At 49.4% G+C, this 20,984-nt stretch overlaps 1 protein-coding gene across 2 annotated transcripts in view; it reads right to left on the bottom strand.

The window, feature by feature from the left end:
- SH3BP5 (SH3 domain binding protein 5) overlaps positions 1-20,984 on the bottom strand; it is a 108,871-nt gene that overhangs the window by 68,496 nt on the left and 19,391 nt on the right. For both annotated transcript variants that reach the window (XM_073678071.1, XM_073678070.1), the window contains exon 2: positions 6,044-6,106. In XM_073678071.1, coding sequence (XP_073534172.1) covers positions 6,044-6,106 — 63 coding nt within the window. The remainder of the gene's footprint in view (positions 1-6,043; positions 6,107-20,984) is intronic.

The following is a 20,984-nucleotide window of genomic DNA, read 5'->3' as shown; positions in this document are numbered from 1 at the left end:
CTAGGCAGGGACGCTGTTCCCCTCACCTCTCTGCTCCGTGCCCGGCGTCCTCCTCCCGCTCTGCTGGCAGCGCGCGCTCCTTCCCGGCCACTGTGCTTAGGGCGCGCGCGCGCGCTCTTCCTCCCTCTTAAAGGGGCCGCGCGCGCCGTCCTAAGGAGTCCCCGGCCAATGGCCGGAGGACTTCACCATATATAAGGCACCTCCTCCAAAATGGAGGTGCCCGAGCAATGTTGTTGCACTGTTCACTACTCTGCTTCAGCCCTCAGGTCCCGTTGCCAGTTACCTGCCAGATTCCTGCCAGCTTGCTGTCTTATTCCTGCCTGATATTCTGCTACCTGCCTGCTAGCCTGAGGTCCGACGGTCTGCCTTACTACTCCTGTCAGTCTGTCTAAGGACCAGCTTGCCCGCTCACCTGGGAGCGCACATCAACTACCTGCCTGCTTGCCTGAGGTCCGACGGTCTGCCTTCCAACTCTTGTCAGTCTGTCTATGGACCAGCTTGCCCGCTCACCTGGGAGCGCACATCTGCTACCTGCCTGCAAGCCTACCTGGAGGCTCTGCCGTCACGTGCTGTGACCACCTGCCTGTCCAGTGACTCCTGCCCGCTCACCTGGGAGCGCTCATCTGCTGCCTGTCTGCTAGCCTACCTGGAGGCTCTGCCGTCACGTGCTGTGACCACCCGCCTGTCCAGAGACTTCTGCCCGCTCACCTGGGAGCGCTCATCTGCCGCCTGTCTGTTGGTCTTCCTGGAGGCTCCGCCGTCACATGCTGTGACCACCCGTTTATCCAGAGACTCTCGCCTGCTCACCTGGGAGCTCACGTCTACCATCAGCCGCCACAGGTCGTACCAACCCTTTACCCAGAGACTGCCCCGGTCACTTGCCGTGACCATCTGCCCGTTCACCCAGAGACTGCCCCGGTCACTTGCCGTGACCATCTGCCCGTTCACCCAGAGACTGCCCCGGTCACTTGCCGTGACCATCTGCCCGTTCACCCAGAGACTGCCCCGGTCACTTGCCGTGACCATCTGCCCGTTCATCCAGAGACTGCCCCGGTCACTTGCCGTGACCTCCTGCCCGTTCTTCTAGAGACTGTCCCGGTCACCTGCTGTGACTGCCTGCCTGGTCGCCACCCGCTCCCTTACAAGGACCGCCCCCTTGTATAGTAGCTCAGAGGTTCCGCCTCCCAGACCCGTTACATATATGAACATCAGGGTAAATAAGACAGAGTGAAAAAATTATGCACAAAACTTTATAGCAACATTTAGTGACAAAAGGACCTCAAAATATAGTAGGGAGTCAAAATGACTCCCTTCAGTAGTTCTTGGTAAATTTTGAAAAAAACGCGCAAATTTTTCACCAAAATTATTTATTCTCACAAAATCTTTTTTCACATCATATTTGAGGAAAAGTCACCGAGTTTCAAGCCGGAATTCTGAAAAATGTAGTCACAGAAGAGAAATAAAAAACGAAAGGAGTCAAAATGACTTCATCAGTAGTTCTAGTGTTAAAGATCTCTTTTGCCAGCCTTTTCTGACTATTTAAGACCCTCCCCAAACTTGTGAACAGCACTCAGACATGGTCAACATGGGAAAGACAAAGGAGCATTCCAAGGCCATCAGAGACAAGATCGTGGAGGGTCACAAGGCTGGCAAGGGGTACAAAACCCTTTCCAAGCGGTTGGGCCTACCTGTCTCCACTGTTGGGAGCATCATCCGTAAGTGGAAGGCTTATGGAACTACTGTTAGCCTTCCACGGCCAGGACAGCCTTTGAAAGTGTCCTCCCGTGCCGAGGCCAGGCTTGTCCGAAGAGTCAAGGCTAACCCAAGGACAACAAAGAAGGAGCTCCGGGAAGATCTCATGGCAGTGGGGACATCGGTTTCAGTCAATACCATAAGTAACGTACTCCACCGCAATGGTCTCCGTTCCAGACGAGCCCGTAAGGTACCTTTACTTTCAAAGCGTCATGTCAAGGCTCGCCTACAGTTTGTTCATGATCACTTGGAGGACTCTGAGACAGACTGGTTCAAGGTTCTATGGTCTGATGAGATCGAGATCTTTGGTGCCAACCACACACGTGAAGTTTGGAGACTGGATGGCACTGCATACGACCCCAAGAATACCATCCCTACAGTCAAGCATGGTGGTGGCAGCATCATGCTGTGGGGCTGTTTCTCTGCCAAGGGGCCTGGCCATCTGGTCCGCATCCATGGGAAGATGGATAGCACGGCCTACCTGGAGATTTTGGCCAAGAACCTCCGCTCCTCCATCAAGGATCTTAAGATGGGTCGTAATTTCATCTTCCAACAAGACAACGACCCAAAGCACACAGCCAAGAAAACCAAGGCCTGGTTCAATAGGGAAAAAGTCAAGGTGTTGGAGTGGCCTAGTCAGTCTCCTGACCTTAACCCAATTGAAAACTTGTGGAAGGAGCTCAAGAATAAAGTCCACATGAGACACCCAAAGAACCTAGATAACTTGGAGAAGATCTGCATGGAGGAGTGGGCCAAGATAACTCCACAGACCTGTGCCGGCCTGATCAGGTCTTATAAAAGACGATTATTAGCTGTAATTGCAAACAAGGGTTATTCCACAAAATATTAAACATAGGGGTTGTATAATAATTGACCCACACTTTTATGTTTAAAATTTAATAAAATTCAACTGAGCAACATAACTTTTTGGTTTGTAAGATTTATGCTTCTGTTCATAAAACCTACTCTCGTTTGCAGTTTGAAGGCTCTAACTTATTTGCATCTTATCAAACCAGCTAAATCTGCAGGGGGTTGAATACTACCTGTAGGCACTGTATATATTTTTCAGGGTGTAGCCAGAGCCATCAATGGTGACCTTGTATACTCGGTGCCTGTACCTCTGTTCTACACTGATACGAGTGTCGGGCAGAATGCCTAATCGAATAGTAGGGGCGTGTAATAGGCTGTTAGCTGAGCACTGACATATTCATGTGTGTGACTTGTGCCCTATTGCAAGCTTCATCTGTGTGCAATTCTAACACTAAGCTATCACCCCCTTCACGGACTGGTAAGCTGAGAGTGGTTATTTCATTAGTATTGTGCACCTGTGTCACCTCCTTTAGTAAGGGGGTCTGCTGCATCCTGTTTGGGCATTTTCCTTTGTGACCTTGGCTGGTAAATACCATTGCCTTTTTGTTATGTTCATAGAGAGTGGGCCGCCTCATAGCAGAAACCGCCCAAAAAAAACAAATAAATAACATTTTCTTTCAACAGCTTCAAGGTTTCCAAACCTTAAAAGATGTGACATAAGACAGAACAAGTGCGCAGCAATGCCGTTTTAACATTGCTGTGCATCATGTTTTTTTATGGAGCACTTTTTAAGGCACATTCCGGGCTGAATCCACCCGAAAAATACATCGTGTGCACATACCCTTACAGCGAATTAATCTGATAAATCTGGCCACGTGAACCAATATTACTACTGCCATGTAATTTTTCCACTGGCAAAAAAAGTAACAAACTGTTACAAATTGATAGCCATCAAGAATAAAGGATTATTCCCCCCAAAAATCACATTATTCCCTATCCCTAGAAAGGAAGATAACTCACAGTCCAACTCATCACCGCAGTCTTGACATCTGAGAATGAGGTCTGCAGCCCTGTCCTGATGAAGTGGAGGTGTGCATGCTCGGCCTCCGCGCCATCCATCCATCATATATGAGTGTTGTACTTAATAGTCCCTTAGAAGATGAATGGAGTGGACACAGAGCGCGCACATTCCCATCCCATTACCGACAAGGCCTTACAGCCCCGATCTTGGGATCGCTCAGTAGCCCCAGCAGTCGAACCCCAAGCGATCAGCAAGTTATCCCCTTTAATATACATAAACTATGCTTCATATCTACATTCAATCTCGATTAACTTGTGCTGTTTGCAACATTTCTCCAAGACGGACAGTTACAACATCATGAAGAAAATACAGAAGACTAAAATCGGAGGATAACTACATTTCTTCTTTAATGTACCCTTTCATGATGGGACAATTTTCATTTCTGACCTCTTGTTTTTCCACCATTGTGTTTTGTTTTTGCAGTGTTCAATGTAAGGTAAAAATGCCCTGTTCAAAGGATTCTCTAAGGTCAGTACAGTCGCACTAAGCCAAATTTATATATTTGCTGCATTTAAAAAAAAAAAAAAATCAGAACTTAGTAAAAAAAATCTATTTGGTTTTTGTCACCATGTTCTGAGACCCATCACTTTTTTTTTTTTTTTTTTATGTAGGACGACTTCGGTGAAGCTGTAAAAGGTCTTGTTTTTTTAAGTGGTACCATTTTGGGGTACATTCTTTTCATTCTATTTTTTGGGAAGCAAAATAACCACCACTTACCTTATTGGTTAAATTTTGAAAGATCAGTCTTTTACAAGCTTGACTATGCCAAATAATAAAATAAGCCTATTATTTCGGATCGTTAACTATTTTTTTTCCACCAGGGAAATACTAAAGAGTACCAAGATAACAGTGTCATAGCATTCAGGAGACCCCCAGCTGTCATAGTAAAGTATCAGTACCATGCGACAACCTAAGGCTCTGTGCCCACGATGCGTTTTTCAAGCGTTTCCGCAGCGGCAAAAACGCTGCAGAAACGCTTAAAAAACGCTTGGTAGAAGGCCTGCCATGTTCCCCAATGATAATCCGCATGTGCTGTGCACATGCTGCGGAAATTTCCGCTGCGGATCATCATTGCGGAAAAAAACGCAGCACTACCAATTATTTTGCGGAAGCGCTGCGTTTTCGCCGCCATTGACTTGCATTAGATCGCATGGATTACGCATCACTGTATATGTAGATGCGCTTTCCATGCGTTCTAATGTGCGAATGGTACCCAGGTCTAGAGAAGAGGAGACTCTCCTCCGGACCTGGGTACCATAGAAAACTGTAAAAAAAAAAAAAAAAAAAGGAATAAAATAAAAAATAAATATATACTTACCTTCTGGCGGCCCGCGGTGCGCTCCTCCTCTCATGCCGGCAGTTCGCGATGGAATGAAGGACCTGCGCTGACGTCAGAGTCATGTGACGGGTCACGCGATGCTGACGTTGGCAGGTCCTTCACTCTACCGCTGCCGGCAGCCGGGACGGAGGAAATCAAGACAGCGCGGGCCATCGGAGGGCAAGTATATATTTATTTTTTTATTTTTTGACATTCTCTCCGGTCACAGTATATAAATCCATGCAGTTTGCATGTATTTATATAGTGTGACCAAGTTGACAAGCACTTTTCAAGTGATGCTAAAATCGCTTGGAAAGCGCTTGACAACCCGCATACGGAAATGCATTTGAAGACTGCTTCACATCCGCATGTCCCTGGCAGGAAAACGCATGTACAATCCGCATGTACAATCCGCATGCGTTTTTTTCTGCCAGGGAGATGCAGAAACGCTCAGGAAAAAATCCTGAGCATTTCTGCATCGTGGGCACATAGCCTAACTGTCAAGAACATCACATCATTAAAAACTGATGGAATCCACTAGCTCCATGTAGAGACAGGAAGTCTCTTTTCCCAGCATGAGTCATCCCCTTCAACTCCTGAGACAACTTGCCCTGCTCCTCCCCCCTGCCAGGGACTTCGCAATGATGACTCATGCAGGGAAAAGAGATTTCCTGTTTCTACATCGAGCTTAGAAGGAATCCGCTAGTTGTTTTTAATCACAAGATGTCATAGACCTAATGGAAAAGAGAATTAGCTGGGTAGAAAGGCAAAATGAGCAATTGTAAGTACACTGTGCTATATAATATGATGACTGCAATATATTGGATGGGAGAGCTTCTTTAAGCAATTCCTAAAAACTAAATTACATAAAATACGGCTGACTCTCACTACAGGATTATATATCATCACAGTACAGGAAATACCAAACTAAGAAGCACATTGTTGAGAACAGGGCCAATTAGATTGTGATGGATTTCCTCTGTTCTCACTTTACCTTGACCAGCTATAAAACAGATATCTATGACTGTACCGGATATGGATATATTATGAGACCCCATCACAAAGAATAAGTCTTGGCATACCTCAAGTTCAATTTCCCTTCGGTTGATATCATCAGTTGACTGATTGAGCTTCTCCAATTCTCCCTGGGTACAAAAAAATAAAAAACATCGTTAACCAAAAAAGAACTTGCACTAAAACGGTTACGGTAAGTTTTATTAACAGATGTTAGGCCACTTACAGTCAAAAAAGAAAGGTTAACATTTCATCTTGTCTGCAAGAAAGAGAATGCACAGAAAAATTGTAGTAAATGTGTATAGCGGTTGGGGTAAAAATGGCATGTTACTGGACTTCTTGCATTACCGTGACTTCCTTATTCCTCTAGTTTAAATTGTAAGCTGGTTACTATTTATTGTCCAATTCTCTATCTATCTATATCCTCTGAAGAGTAAAGCTTGCGATAAATGCAGGAGTTATTTCAGGGCGAATAATGGAACTACAGGAGCATGTAATTAGGAGATCAGGACACGTTTGTTAAATCAAATATACTGTACTAGATGGGGGCCCGATTCTAATGCATCGGGTATTCTAGAATATGTATGCGGCCGACCAGGTGCAATCAGCAGAGCTGTGTTTAAATTTGGCGCCAAAATCGCTGTTTGGTCGCGTTCGGCAACCACGACCAATCAGCAAAGCGGTGTTTAAATTTGGCGGCAATATCGATGATTGGTCGCGGGCGGCAGCCGCGACCAATCAGCGATCAGTGTTAGTGACGACTGGAGAGCGTGTTTAACTTTGGCACCAAAATCGCTGATTAGTCGCGACCAATCAGCAGAGCGGTGTTTAAATTTGGCGTCAATACTGCTGACTGGTCGCGGCCGCCGACCGCGAACAATCAGCAGAGCGAAGCAGAGCGTTGTTTAAATTTGGCGCCAAAATCGCTGATTGGTCGCGGCCGCTATTTAAATGTGGCGCCCAAATCGGTGATTGGTTGTGGGCAGCGGCCGCGACCAATCAGCAGAGCGGTGTTTAACTTTAGCGCCAAGATCACTGATTGGTCGCGCTCTCCACACCCGACCAAACAGCGAATCGTATTGGTGAGGAGCGGGGAGCGCCGCTGCCTGTGCGGCTACTTCCGCTGCGAGAACCCGGGACATGAGCGGGCCCTCGCAGCAGAAGTATCCCGACCCGCAGCGCCGCTCCCCGGTCTTCCCTTCACACCCTAACTGCTGATGTCCCCACAGTATCCGCATGGTGTTACAAAGGTCCGGACATTTGTGTTAAAAATCGCTGATTGGTCGCTGGCGCTGCTCGCGACCAATCACCGATTTGGGCGCCAAATTTAAATATCGGCCGCGACCAATCACCGATCTTGGCTCCACATTTAAACACCGCTGTGCTGATTGGTCGCCGACGCTGGGCGCGACCAATCACCGATTTTGGCGCCACATTTAAATTTAAATAGCGGCCGCGACCAATTTGATGTCAGCGCCGCTCCCCGGTCCTCCCTTCACACCCTAGCCGCATGGATGTCAGCGCCGCTGTCTGTGCGGATACTTCCGCTGCAAGAACCCGGGACATGAGCGGGCGCTCGCAGCAGAAGTATCCCGACCCGCAGCGCCGCTCCCCGGTCCTCCCTTCACACCCTAGCCGCTGATGTCCCCACAGTATCCGCATGGTGTTACAAAGATCCGGACATTTGTGTTAAAAAATCGCTGATGCCCGCGACCAATCACCGATCTTGGCGGCAAATTCAAACACCGCTGTGCTGATTGGTCGCCGACGCTGTGCGCGACCAATCACCTATTTTGGCGGCACATTTAAATAGCATCCGCGACCAATCAGTACAGCGGTGTTTAAATGTGGAGCAAAGATCGGTGATTGGTCGCGGGCAGCGCCAGCGACCAATCAGTGATTTTTAACACAAATTTCCGGACCTTTGTAACACCATGCGGATACAGTGGGGACATCAGCGGCTAGGGTGTGAAGGGAGGACCGGGGAGCGGCGCTGCGGGTCGGAATACTTCTGCTGCGAGCGCCCGCTCATTTCCCTGGTTCTTGCAGCGGAAGTATCTGCACAGGCAGCGGCTCTGACATCCAATTGGTCGCGAACGCTATTTAAAAGTGCCGCACAAATCGGTGATTGGTCGCTGTCTTGGCCCACGACCAATGACTGATCTTGGCGCCAAAGTTAAACACTATTGTGCTGATTGGTCGCGGACGCTGACCGCGACCAATCACCGATTTGGGCGCAAAATTTAAATATCGGCCGCGACCAATCACCGATCTTGGCTCCACATTTAAACACCGCTGTGGTGATTGGTCGCGGCCGATATTTAAATTTGGCGCCCAAATCGGTGATGGGTCGCGGGCAGCGTCGGCGACCAATCAGCACAGCGGTGTTTAAGTTTTCCCTGAGCTAGTAGGTGGAGACTAGCTCCTATGATGTTTCTGATTCAAAGCACAAAGACATGAAGAACTCCTGCTCTCGCTCCTATGTAGCACATGTGCCTAAGTGTGTCACCCCAGGCCTGGATGCCACAAATAATAAAGTCTGTGTCTGAGAGCAGGAGGGAGGTTCCCTGGTTAGGGACAATTAGCATACAGCACCTCCTGTCCCAGGCCAGTAGGGGGAGCTGGCGGCCCCTATAAAAGCTGGAACTTGGGGCAGGGTTAGAGAGAACTGGATGACCTAGCTCAGGAGTGAGACTAGTCCCAGAGAAGGAGGGACAGTTCAGCTGTAGCTGAGGAGGTCGTGAGGCAGTGGAGAAGCCACGAGCCAGGGACGTACGGCGCGGAGAGCCTGTCCTGGCAGATAGAGAACCATCTAACCGGACATTGGGGTCCGAGGTTGTGAAGACTCTAAGTCCCACAGCAGAGAACCAATCTGCGAGGGATTTCATGTCCTTTGGCCTAAAAAGCCCGGAGGCTCCGCCACAACAGAAGGGACCCGCAAGGCCAAGAGAGGCCAAAGGTAAAAGGAACCCAAGCTGCAAGCCATACGGGTGAGAATACACGGCACGCTCAGGAACGTGGGCTATTATACCACGAAGAGGGGAATAGTCAGAAAGAGCATAGAGAGCACGGTAGGCCTACACCCTCACCCTGACCAGAGGGGCATCCCGAGTGTTCTCAGACATCCAGGCCCCCTTCTAGCCGGTACTGTTGTTGGGTCATTACCATCTGTTACAATAAAGACCCTGAACTGTTTAAGCGGACTCTGCATACTGACTATCGCGGCCGGAACTATCACCCCCAACATCCCCCTACACTGCCCTGGGGCTACACTCCTCCCGTGGGGAGTTATACCATTCCTGTGCTGCTCACCAACACCAGCCCCAGCGGTCTGTCCTGCAGCGGCGGTTATCCCTGACCGCAATCCACGGGTGGCGTAGTCGGACTTTCACACACACACACATATACCGTATATTCCGGCGTATAAGACGACCTGGTGTATAAGACGACCCCCCTACTTTCCTGTTAAAATATAGAGTTTAGGATATATTCACCGTATAAGACTACCCCTTTTCCAACGCATACCAAACACCGGTAAAAATTTTAAAAAAACAGATTTGAATTTAACATGGTCCTTTTTTAATTTAAATTCTTATGACATGCAAGTATATAGCAGGAAAACTGTCACTCAAACATATTAAAATAGGGGGGACCCCACGTCATTTTTTGGGGGGGTCCCCCATTCTAATAGCTAGTAAAGGCTAGGTATTCAGCTGGGGGCTGATATTAGTAGCCTGGGAAGCTCCATGGGTATTACCCCCTTCCCAGACTTCAAACATCTGCCCCAGCCGTCTGCTTAACCTCCGCTAGAGACTATAATGATGGTGGATCCCACGCCAATTTTCTTTTTAAAAAATCCTTTATTTTAACACTAAATGACAATTGAGGGGTTAATAAAAATGCAGTCCCTAAATTATTAATTTTGTAATTAATTTTTCCCAAAAATGTTGACGTGGGGCTTCGCCATATTTTTGTGTCCAGCCAGGTACAGCAGGCAGGAACGGGCTGCCCCCAACCACCAGCTGCCTATTTGTACCTGGCCGGACACAACAATATAGGGAAGCCCTTTTTTTTTAAATTATTTCATGAAATAATTAAAAAAAAAAATACGTGGGGCTTCGTCCTATTTTTGTGTCCAGCCAGGTACAACTAGGCAGCTGGGGGCTGGAATCTGCAGCGCAGGGAGGCCCAAGCTTTCTGGGCCCCCCCTGCTGCAAATTGCAGTCCGCAGCCACCCCGGAAAATGGCGCGTTCATAGAAGCGCCATCTTCTGGCGCTGTACCCAACTCATCCAGGGCCCTGGTGCGGTGGCTCACTGGGTAATAAAGGGGTTAGGGCCAGCTTGGCATTATCAGCTGGCCCTAAGCCCGAAATTCATGGGGTCACGCCAATATTAGACATGACCACCATGAATTTCTAGTAAAGTAATTAAAAAAAACACAACACCCAGAATAAAGTCCTTTAATTGAAATAAAGACACAATTTTTTAATGTTCTAAATTAAACCATACTTACCATCACGCCCATTCCAGCTGAAGCCAACGATCTCCTGCAATAAAAGTAAAATAATAAAGCAACCTCATCCTTACCTCTCCATGGTTCCCAGGACCGGTCCAGCTCTGCTACATTCACATGACAGGCTGCACCACAGCAGAACGCTGCCGTTCAGCTTGCCATGCGGCAGACACTGAGAAGCGCAGGCATGCTTGTGCTCCTCAGTGTCTGACTGTGACGGCATCCAGATGAGCCGAGATCATGTCCAATGAACTCGGCTCACCTCATGCACGTCACTGACAGCGTGGGAAAATTCTCCTGCTCCCCGCATGCGCAGTAGAAGTTTCCCACGCTGTCAGTGACGGACGTCCAGGAGGTGAGCTGAGTTCATTGTCGGCTCATCTGGATGCCGTCACAGCGAGACACTGAGGAGCGCAAGCATGCCTGCGCTTCTCAGTGTCTGCGGGATGACAGGCTGGATGGCAGCGTTCTGCTGCGGTCCAGCCAGTCATCTCGATGTAGCAGAGCTGAAGCTGTCCTGGGAACCATGGAGAGGTAAGGATGAGGTTGGTTTATTATTTTTCTTTTATTGCAGGAGATCGTTGGCTTCAGCTGGAATGGGCGTGATGGTAAGTATGGTTTAATTTAGAACAATAAAGGATTGTGTCTTTATTTCAATTAAAGGACTTTATTCTGGGTGTTTGTGTTTTTTTTAACTTTGACTATGGGGTTAGTAATGGGGGTGTCTTATAGACGCCTCTCCATTACTAACCTGGGCTTGATGTCAGCTGGCATTATAAGCTGACATCAACCCCAGCCCTATTACCCCCTGCCACCGCACCAGGGCAGCGTGGAAGAGCGAGGCTAAGTGCCAGAATTGGCGCATCCTATGGATGCGCCATTTCTGGGGCGGCTGACGGCTGGTGTTTCTAGCCTGGGAGGGGGCCAATATTCATGGCTCCCTTCCTGGGCTATTAATATCAGCCCCCAGCTGTCTGCCTAGCCTTTGCTAGCTATTAAATTAGGGGGGACCCCACGTCATTTTTTTGGGGGGGTTCCCCATTTTAATAGCTAGTAAAGACTAGGTATTCAGCTGGGGGCTGATATTAGTAGCCTGGGAAGCTCCGTGGGTATTACCCCCTTCCCAGGCTTCAAACATCTGCCCCAGCTGTCTGCTTAACCTCCGCTAGAGCCTAAAATTAAGGGGAACCCCACGCCAATTTTTTTAATAATAAATCCTTTATTTTAATACTAAATGACAAGTACAGTAACCAACACTATCACTGTACTTCATATATATGTGACTGACATGTTTCTATCTACCTAATCTATGTGTGAAGCTCTATTCTGTCTGTTATAAATTGTCGGGTACCGCTGCTGAATTGCAGGCCAGCTTTTTTAAAGAGACAGTGCATGAAAACACTATTATTTGTTTTAATAAATCCTTTACACTAAATGACAAGTACAGTAAGCAATACTGTCACTGTACTTCATATATATGTGACTGACATGTTTCTATCTATCTAATCTATGTGTGAAGCTCTATTCTTTCTATTCTAAATTGTCGGGTGCCGGCTTATGCCGCTGCTGAATTGCCGGCTTTTTATATATTGTCACAGAAGCGATGCGAACTTCCCTGCTCCGGACACAGCGCAGCGCTTCTGTGACAAGTGAAAGCTGTCGGCACAGAAGCCCTGCGCTGTGTCCGGAGCTGGGAATACGCAGCGATGTGTCAGTTTCAGCACAGAAGCGCTGACTGTCTGGACGTACCGCCGCCGTATTTTAACTCCCTCCACCTTATATTAACTCCGACATGGCAGGGATACGGCCACGGCAGCTTATTAACACCCCCAGAGTATCCCCGCATGTCAATTTCTGAAAGTTCAAAAGCATTACCGGCGTATAAGACGACCCCAGACTAGACAGAAGATTTTTCAGTCTTCAAAAGTCGTCTTATACGCCGGAATATACGGTACATATATATATTATACATACATATAGTTGCCACTACTACCCCCATCAGCACCGCGCAACCTAGAGATCCGGTCTTGAGTACCCCACGGCCCAGTAGGTGAGTCATAAGCAAAAGCAGCATGGAGATCATATGGAACTAGGCAATGTAACTGTGAATCCTGCCCGGGGTTAGATAAACACTAACAAGGGTTTTTTTTTCCACTGAGAAAGTCGCTTGAATAAGTCAGCTTATGCACAATCGGGCTTAAGTAGGACATGTCTCAGTTTAACTATATTTATTTTAGGAGAACAGTCAGTGTAAAAAAAAAATTGTCACACGTATAGCCCATAGAGTATGTGAGCAGTCAGGGAAAAAGCCAACAGTACATGAACAACAAACCCTGATGTGTGAACGAGGCCTTACTGTTATAGCCAAATTCGCAGCTAAATCTTACTGTCTACAGTGTGCTTGGTGAATAATGAGAACAGGGGGATGAAGGGGTGGGCGGGGGAAAGAACTGCCTCATAAGTAAAGAAAGAATTATATTGCTTTGATAAAATATAAAACAGTTTATTATTGTCACTTAGATTATTGATTTACTCAAAGTTTGCTGAAGTGACCATGTAAAAGGATATAAGTCAGCAGGGTTTAGTATGTAATATGAGAGCAGCATAGTATAGGTCCCAGGGATGTATCACTTACTGGACTACTTTGTGTAGTTTTAATGGGATACCTTTTTCGCTTTCCTTCACACATCCGTGTTTCCACTACGTGTGGCGTCCTTTTTTTCATGGGTGCCACACGTACCCATTATAACCTATGCTGCTGTGCACATGTCCGTGTTTATACACGGACCGTGTGAAGACATGTCCGTTTTTTACCAGCAGCACGGGTGACAAGGGCCAATACAAGTCTATGGGTCTGTGTGAAACATGTACAGCACACAGATGGCATCACTGTACAATCCATGCGCTGCCCCGTGTTTAACACTGCAAAGTATAGGAGAAGCTTTGTCATTTCTTTTCCCACCTGTACTGTTTTTCCCGGTACCAGTTTTATACGGACGTGTGAAGAAGGCTTTAAAGGTAGGAGTGGTCAGAATGCTGATCTCCATATAACCTCATCAGGACTAAGATTTAGAGCTTAAACATGTAGACTCGTGTCCTTTTTATTCGCCCCCCCCTCCCTTCCCATGTCTACCACCATCCCCTACCCCCCACCTTTTTGGCATGTTTTTGTTTTCATACTTTTAATCTTTTTCAATTAAAATTCATGTTTTAACTCTACACATTAAGCGGATGCTTGAACCCCCTCCTTTTTGCCCAGCTGCCGGTCTTGAGTCCATGTACCGCATTCTCTCGAGGGAGGCTTCAATTTTGCTGCACTTGGTGAGCTGAATATTCCCTCTCCCCCTTGTTTTCATTTAACCTCACCCACACCACCGATTGGAAGCTTCCAGTGTACGTTAAAATAAAGCTGCTAATCAGTGGTGGGGGCGGGGTTACTCAGATTAGCAGGACTTCCGTGCATGTGTAACCTAGTCCTGCAGTGATAATCTCCTGCTGATAGAACATTGATCGTTTTGAAACTACAACACAGCCTAATAAGTGATACATCCATGGAATCAGGCTGGTTTGCCCTATATTATGCTACCCTCAGATTAAGTAGAAAAAAAAACAGCTGACAAAATTCCCCTTAAGGGGTCATTCAGATGGCCCCATTTTCAGTGTAGTCTGTGTGCTCAGCAAACTGAGCCTATAATAACCAAAGTGCATCTGCACACCACCACTTACCTATGGTCCGGATGAGAAAAATTGCAGACTGCACTAGTAAGGTGTCTGATTTACAGACCAGACTAGTGCATGTCGAGAACAGGCAGCTCCTGCGGCCATCCACTATATAGACAAGTACATGGAGTCAGTCTCTTCCGCAATTTGCAGATGTGACTGGCTCCAAGTTTTTTTGTGTACAAATATTTCAATGCATATATCTAATGTGTGTGAGGAAAAAACATAACATTATGTATTAGGTTTCCTTTTGTATAGATCCCTTAGCTGAAGTGAGGAAGCCTTGAATAAATGTAAATCATGGAAATGATATAAATATTCCTGTCGCAATGCAGTGGCTAGAATCCTGGTAATAAGTCTCTTCATTTTGTTGGTTATTTTCTAATAAGACTATAACTGATCCATGTTTTTGATATTACTTTCTATGGATGGTGATGTTGTCATGTGTGTGACGCGCCCCCTGGGACATATTCCTTTTTGAGGGGAATACCCGGCACCGGATCAGATGGGGGGTTGTAGTCTCCGAGCGGCTGTGACCCGGTCCCGTGCCCAGGGCGTCAAGCTCAGTGAGATGTGGCAGTTCTACAGATGTTACTAAAGTTCTTTTGTGTCGACTACGCCACCCGTTGTGATGCGGTCACTGTGGCCGCCGCTGCAGCAGGGTCCGCTGAGGCTGATGGTGGGTGCGCAGCTTGGTGAGATAACCCCCAACGGGAGGGGTATAGCCTCAGAGGGGACAGGCGCAGAGGATGGGGGTTGTGGTGGTGTAGTGCAGACGGCAGTGAAGACAGAGTCGGGTTGTGCAGTTAAGGGTGTTTACTTACTGCAGATGTTGTACTGGTCACTCCAGCTGCTAGTGACCACCCGAGCCGTGCTGCGTCCACCAGGTCCTGGATCCAGCCAACCCCCAAACAAGTCCGGAGCGTGGCCCTGAGCTCTCCCTCTGTCCTTTCTTCAGCCGTCCCCACCAGTGATCCACCTAAGTCCAGCTCCCTCGGGCCTGCTGTTGGGACACCCTTGGCCTTGGGTTCCCTGACCCTTCATGTGGTGTGCCTTCGGGGTGAATGTGGTGGGTGGCCGTGGCAGATGCTGCCCACGGCCTCCGGTCTCTGGCTGGGGATTGTTTTCTGCCCCCACCAGTTTGGGTTCCGGTACCCTTTTGCTGACTCCTCACCCGGTGCTCTAATTTGGGTTCTTGGGTCCCTTCAGTCTTCCCCCTCTGGGTCTTTCTCTGCTCCACTCTCTCTCTCTCCAGGGCTGCTGTTTCCTTCTCTCTGCTGATTTGTTCTCTGCATCAGACAGGCTCCTCTCCAACTGACTTGTTCTGTACAGCTGACTTGTCCTCTGCATCTGACTTGTTCTCTGCGTCTGACCCTGATTCTAGTTGGTGCCCACCTTATATATCCCTCTATGTGTGAGCTCAGGTGACCAGCACCCAATGAGCTCCTATCACTACCCAGACTGCTCCCCCTATCTGCCCCTACACTACATGGGATGTTCCACCCCCCTCCCACTCCAGCCAGGAACAGACTCGGTCGTACCTGCACATTTCTAAGTGGGAGTACCGTTGGTCTGTTCCTCGGAAATGGGATGTATGTAGTGCATGCAGCCTACCGAGCTCAGATCCACACTCCATCCTTACCCGGGAGTGGAATATCACACCTCTGGGTTGAGGTGCAATACCCCTGTAGCAGCCGAATCCTCAGGGTGCTACATTCCCCCCTGGTAAATCACAGCACGCCCTCGGGCTGTAAAGACAAAAAACACCAAAACATACAAAATTTTTCATATAAACATAATAAAACGTATAAAACATTATATATATAAAACTTTTCATATAAACATTCTCGTCGTCTCTTGTTTCAGGTTCCTCTTCCGGACACTGTGCAACGTGTGTCCGGGAAAAGTGCGACAGTCTCTTAGAAAAACAGGTTTTCTATAAAACCGGTAGGGGGCGCTTTAGGAAGCGCAACTATATACAGGGAATATGGCCGCTCTCAGTCCTCGGCCAGATAGAGGGAAGGGAATGGCTGCTCACAGTCCTCAGCCTGTAGGATGAAGGGGTTAACGGGTAAACAGTTCACTGGTCCCAACGGGGACTATTTTAGCAGCAACGGTTCACTGTGCCCCGACGGGCAACTATATACAGTCTCTATTCCCGTCCTCAACGACGGCTCCCTCCTGCTTTTTCTTGGTGATATGGTGTTGCTTCAGACCCGTCCGGGTCCTCTGGCTCCTCCTCCCCGTACCGCAACTCCTCCTCCGTCAAGCGGTGTACGTGGAGGGCGTAAGGTCCTTTGGCACACTTGTGCCGGGTGAAAGTGACCTCGTCTCCGACGTAGAGGTCACGGCCTTTGTGACCTTCCGGCAGGTGGGACTCGACGTCTCTGCGGGTCACAAAAACGTCACCGCGGTTGTTACGGTCCCGAATAAAGCCCCACCCATGCTGCGGGTTGAACTTTATCACCGTCCCGATGGTGCGGGGACAGTGCGCTGCACGGGGGTTCCTCCTAGTCCGGCTCTTCTGCTCCGCGCTCCGGATTTGGGCCTGTTGTTCTCTGACCCGCCTCTCCTCCCGTTCTCTCGCAAACTCTGCTAGCTGCTGACGACAACACTCAGTACGCTCAGCGGCGACTGCCCGAGTTTCCTGAGTGAACCCCATTAGATCTTCTCCGGTGGGGTCCCACTCAAACTGTGCTTCCGCTAGCGGGGGCGAGATCCGTGCCACGGGCTTCGGAGCCGGAATCAGGGGTTCATCCAGGGGTCTTAGTCTCTGCTGCCGTTCCAGCTCATGGTATCCTTCGGGCCAGATGAAGGGCCGCCCGTCCGGCCATGTGAGCTGGCTGAACAAGTCCTCCCCCAGGTGTGGCACCCTTGGTTTTACGGGCGCGGGCGCGGTGATGGTGGCGCCCGGGTTGCCCAGGCCTTGCGGCCAGGCCTGGGGCACCTGGAAGGTGAAGGGCACCGTTAATACGGCGGCGCCCTGGGCTACCTGGCCTTGCGACCAGGCCGGAGGCTCCGCGGAGGTAGGGGGCGCTGTTGGTGATGCGACGCCCGGGAATTCTAGGCCCTGCGACCAGGCTGGTGGTACTTCCTGCTTGGTCACGCTCGGGGTTGAGGCGTGTGACGTCACAGGGGTCGCGGCGGCGGCTTCCGGTTGGGGCCTAGTCTGCGTCGGTGACATGGCGTTTTCGGGCACAGCAGGGGGACTTTCGGGCTCTGCGACGGGGAGCTGGGGCAGGTAAGCGGTGTCACGGCTTGGGGTATAGGCGTCCCCTTTACCTGCCTCCATGCGTTCGGCTCCCTTCTCGGCGCCGTCTCCGGCCTTGGGTCCTCCCGCGCCATCCTCAGAGGCGGACTCCTTCCTCATCTCGGCTGGCGTGCTCCGGGTCTTAGTTTGCTGGGCCATCTCCCGGCTCCACTCCGCCAATGTCTCTCGCTGTACCCGGGCCATCCTCCGTGCGAGGCCCTCCAGGGCAGTCTGTGCACACTCCCGGTCTCGGGGGAGCTGTGCAAGGACCTCCACTAGGCCTAGTGGGGTCGTGGTGTCCAGCAGGCTCCTGACCAACGGGTCGGTGCTGCTCTGCTCTTCTTCCAGCAGGCTCCTGGCCAGCGGGCCGGTGCTGCTCTGCTCTCTGGACATCTCCGGGTGAGCTTCTCCGATATTCTTCGTTAGACCTCTTGCCTCCGGGTCCGCTCGCTCCAGACTGCTCCAAGCGGCACCCATCTTTTCTCTTCCCTTTCGTCTCCTCCCACCTCGAGGGCGGTCCCGGGGCAACTCGGTGACTGTCAGCTCCAGGAGTAGTTCTTTCACGCTGACAGACACCTCCAACATCACAGTCTCTGTTGGTGGGGGCGGTTTCCACTTTTGGCGCCATTTTCGGTCCTGGCCCACGATGGGAGGTGGCCTCTTGCCCTCCTTTGGCACGCCCATAATGGCGTCCGCTGCTCTTCCAAGGCGGGAAATCTGCGGTTTTGGCGGGAAGCGTCGCCCAGTGGCGGGAAACTCTGCAGATGGCGGGAACAAGCTGGAAATGGCGGACAATCGGCGGGAAACGACTTGTGATGGGGTCCGATGGCGTGGACCCTCCGGAACCGGCAGAAGACTTCTTTCTGAGGTAAACTTGCACTTTTCTTCAGGCACGCAGTACCCGGTTGTTGCGGGCACGTAATCCTGCCGACTACGCCAAAGTTGACGCGCCCCCTGGGACATATTCCTTTTTGAGGGGAATACCCGGCACCGGATCAGATGGGGGGTTGTAGTCTCCGAGCGGCTGTGACCCGGTCCCGTGCCCAGGGCGTCAAGCTCAGTGAGATGTGGCAGTTCTACAGATGTTACTAAAGTTCTTTTGTGTCGACTACGCCACCCGTTGTGATGCGGTCACTGTGGCCGCCGCTGCAGCAGGGTCCGCTGAGGCTGATGGTGGGTGCGCAGCTTGGTGAGATAACCCCCAACGGGAGGGGTATAGCCTCAGAGGGGACAGGCGCAGAGGATGGGGGTTGTGGTGGTGTAGTGCAGACGGCAGTGAAGACAGAGTCGGGTTGTGCAGTTAAGGGTGTTTACTTACTGCAGATGTTGTACTGGTCACTCCAGCTGCTAGTGACCACCCGAGCCGTGCTGCGTCCACCAGGTCCTGGATCCAGCCAACCCCCAAACAAGTCCGGAGCGTGGCCCTGAGCTCTCCCTCTGTCCTTTCTTCAGCCGTCCCCACCAGTGATCCACCTAAGTCCAGCTCCCTCGGGCCTGCTGTTGGGACACCCTTGGCCTTGGGTTCCCTGACCCTTCATGTGGTGTGCCTTCGGGGTGAATGTGGTGGGTGGCCGTGGCAGATGCTGCCCACGGCCTCCGGTCTCTGGCTGGGGATTGTTTTCTGCCCCCACCAGTTTGGGTTCCGGTACCCTTTTGCTGACTCCTCACCCGGTGCTCTAATTTGGGTTCTTGGGTCCCTTCAGTCTTCCCCCTCTGGGTCTTTCTCTGCTCCACTCTCTCTCTCTCCAGGGCTGCTGTTTCCTTCTCTCTGCTGATTTGTTCTCTGCATCAGACAGGCTCCTCTCCAACTGACTTGTTCTGTACAGCTGACTTGTCCTCTGCATCTGACTTGTTCTCTGCGTCTGACCCTGATTCTAGTTGGTGCCCACCTTATATATCCCTCTATGTGTGAGCTCAGGTGACCAGCACCCAATGAGCTCCTATCACTACCCAGACTGCTCCCCCTATCTGCCCCTACACTACATGGGATGTTCCACCCCCCTCCCACTCCAGCCAGGAACAGACTCGGTCGTACCTGCACATTTCTAAGTGGGAGTACCGTTGGTCTGTTCCTCGGAAATGGGATGTATGTAGTGCATGCAGCCTACCGAGCTCAGATCCACACTCCATCCTTACCCGGGAGTGGAATATCACACCTCTGGGTTGAGGTGCAATACCCCTGTAGCAGCCGAATCCTCAGGGTGCTACATGTGTAGTACCCCAAGCCCTATATCCTGGTTATCTTTCTGTACAGTCTTATAATAGCTAAATAAAAACAGTAATAACATAAGAAAAAAGTTGCAATCCCTTTAAAAATCTGATATTTTCCAGGCACTTCCTAATACTTCGTTTAAAGTGCTGTAAACTGTGCTGGAATGTTAACTAGACCCAGACATTGTGGATCTGATTACAGAAATCAATGACTATGTCCCAGGTCGGCCTCTGCTGCCACAGTATTCAATCCTAAAAACAACAAACCAAGATTGTTATTGTGTACAAGACCCTTCGTTGATGCAAGTCTATGTGTGCGGATACAAAAGATCTTACATGGTCCATATAGTTTCATAAGAGCTAGAAAGCCGGATTGGAAATATAGGAGTGAAAAGGAACTTGGCCATAAAATACAATTGCCATAAAACAATGTAATAGGTCGGATATAGTTAAAAGCTCTGCTACAACTTACAGCTGGAATGTCCCTCTGGACCTGTCTGCACAAGGCTCATTTACATGCATAGGAGGAATGCTGAACTTTTCAACCTGAGCTACACATTACAGATAGGCACTGAGCGCATGGTTAATAAAAGTTTCATGTGTTTGCAAGAAATTATCCACTTTATACTGATCTAATGAAAGGGAGAGGCCTGGGTGTAATGGGCAAGCTTTTTCATAAATACTGCATGCATCATATTTGTTTAGTTGGTTCAGAATAAAAGTCTTGTAAAAATAATTCCCTTTCCCCAGTCTTGTGTATTACTTTCCATTACAAAACATACAAAATGCTTGTTTTCACTCATTCTTTCACTATGACTATGACCATAGAAAACTATAAGCATACATGTAAATATAAGCCCCCTCTAATATATACTAGATGAGCCATAGGGGTTTTCACTAGAACATTTGTATAAAATAAGGCAATCTAAAAACTCACCCTTTTTCCTTGCTTGCTCCAGTCCCTGCCAGTCTCGGCTTATTTCCTGCCTGTCCATGTGCACAAGACCACTGTAGCCAATCACTGGTCTCAAGGTTGATACGGACAGATACAGCACATGACTGCTGAGGCCAATGATATGCTACAGTAGTTACATGCACATAGTCGTCAAATCAGTGTCTGCAGGAAGTTAGCAAAAAAAACGGGGAAAACTATTGGGGCAGAATCACTGGGGTCAGATTGGGGATACAAATAAGTAACAAATAAGTGGCGATATGTGGGCCCTGTCATTGCCATAATGTTCCTTACAGCTACTGTTTAATACACCTGGTCATGACCGAACGGCAGAATGCAGGTCCTAGGGCTTATGTGCCAAA

The sequence above is a fragment of the Phyllobates terribilis genome, unplaced genomic scaffold (genome assembly GCF_046119375.1).
Source record: "Phyllobates terribilis strain yellow unplaced genomic scaffold, ASM4611937v1 Scaffold_4__5_contigs__length_816908805, whole genome shotgun sequence".
Taxonomy (NCBI): Eukaryota; Metazoa; Chordata; class Amphibia; order Anura; family Dendrobatidae; genus Phyllobates; species Phyllobates terribilis.
This window is presented reverse-complemented; position numbering and strand designations above follow the sequence as displayed.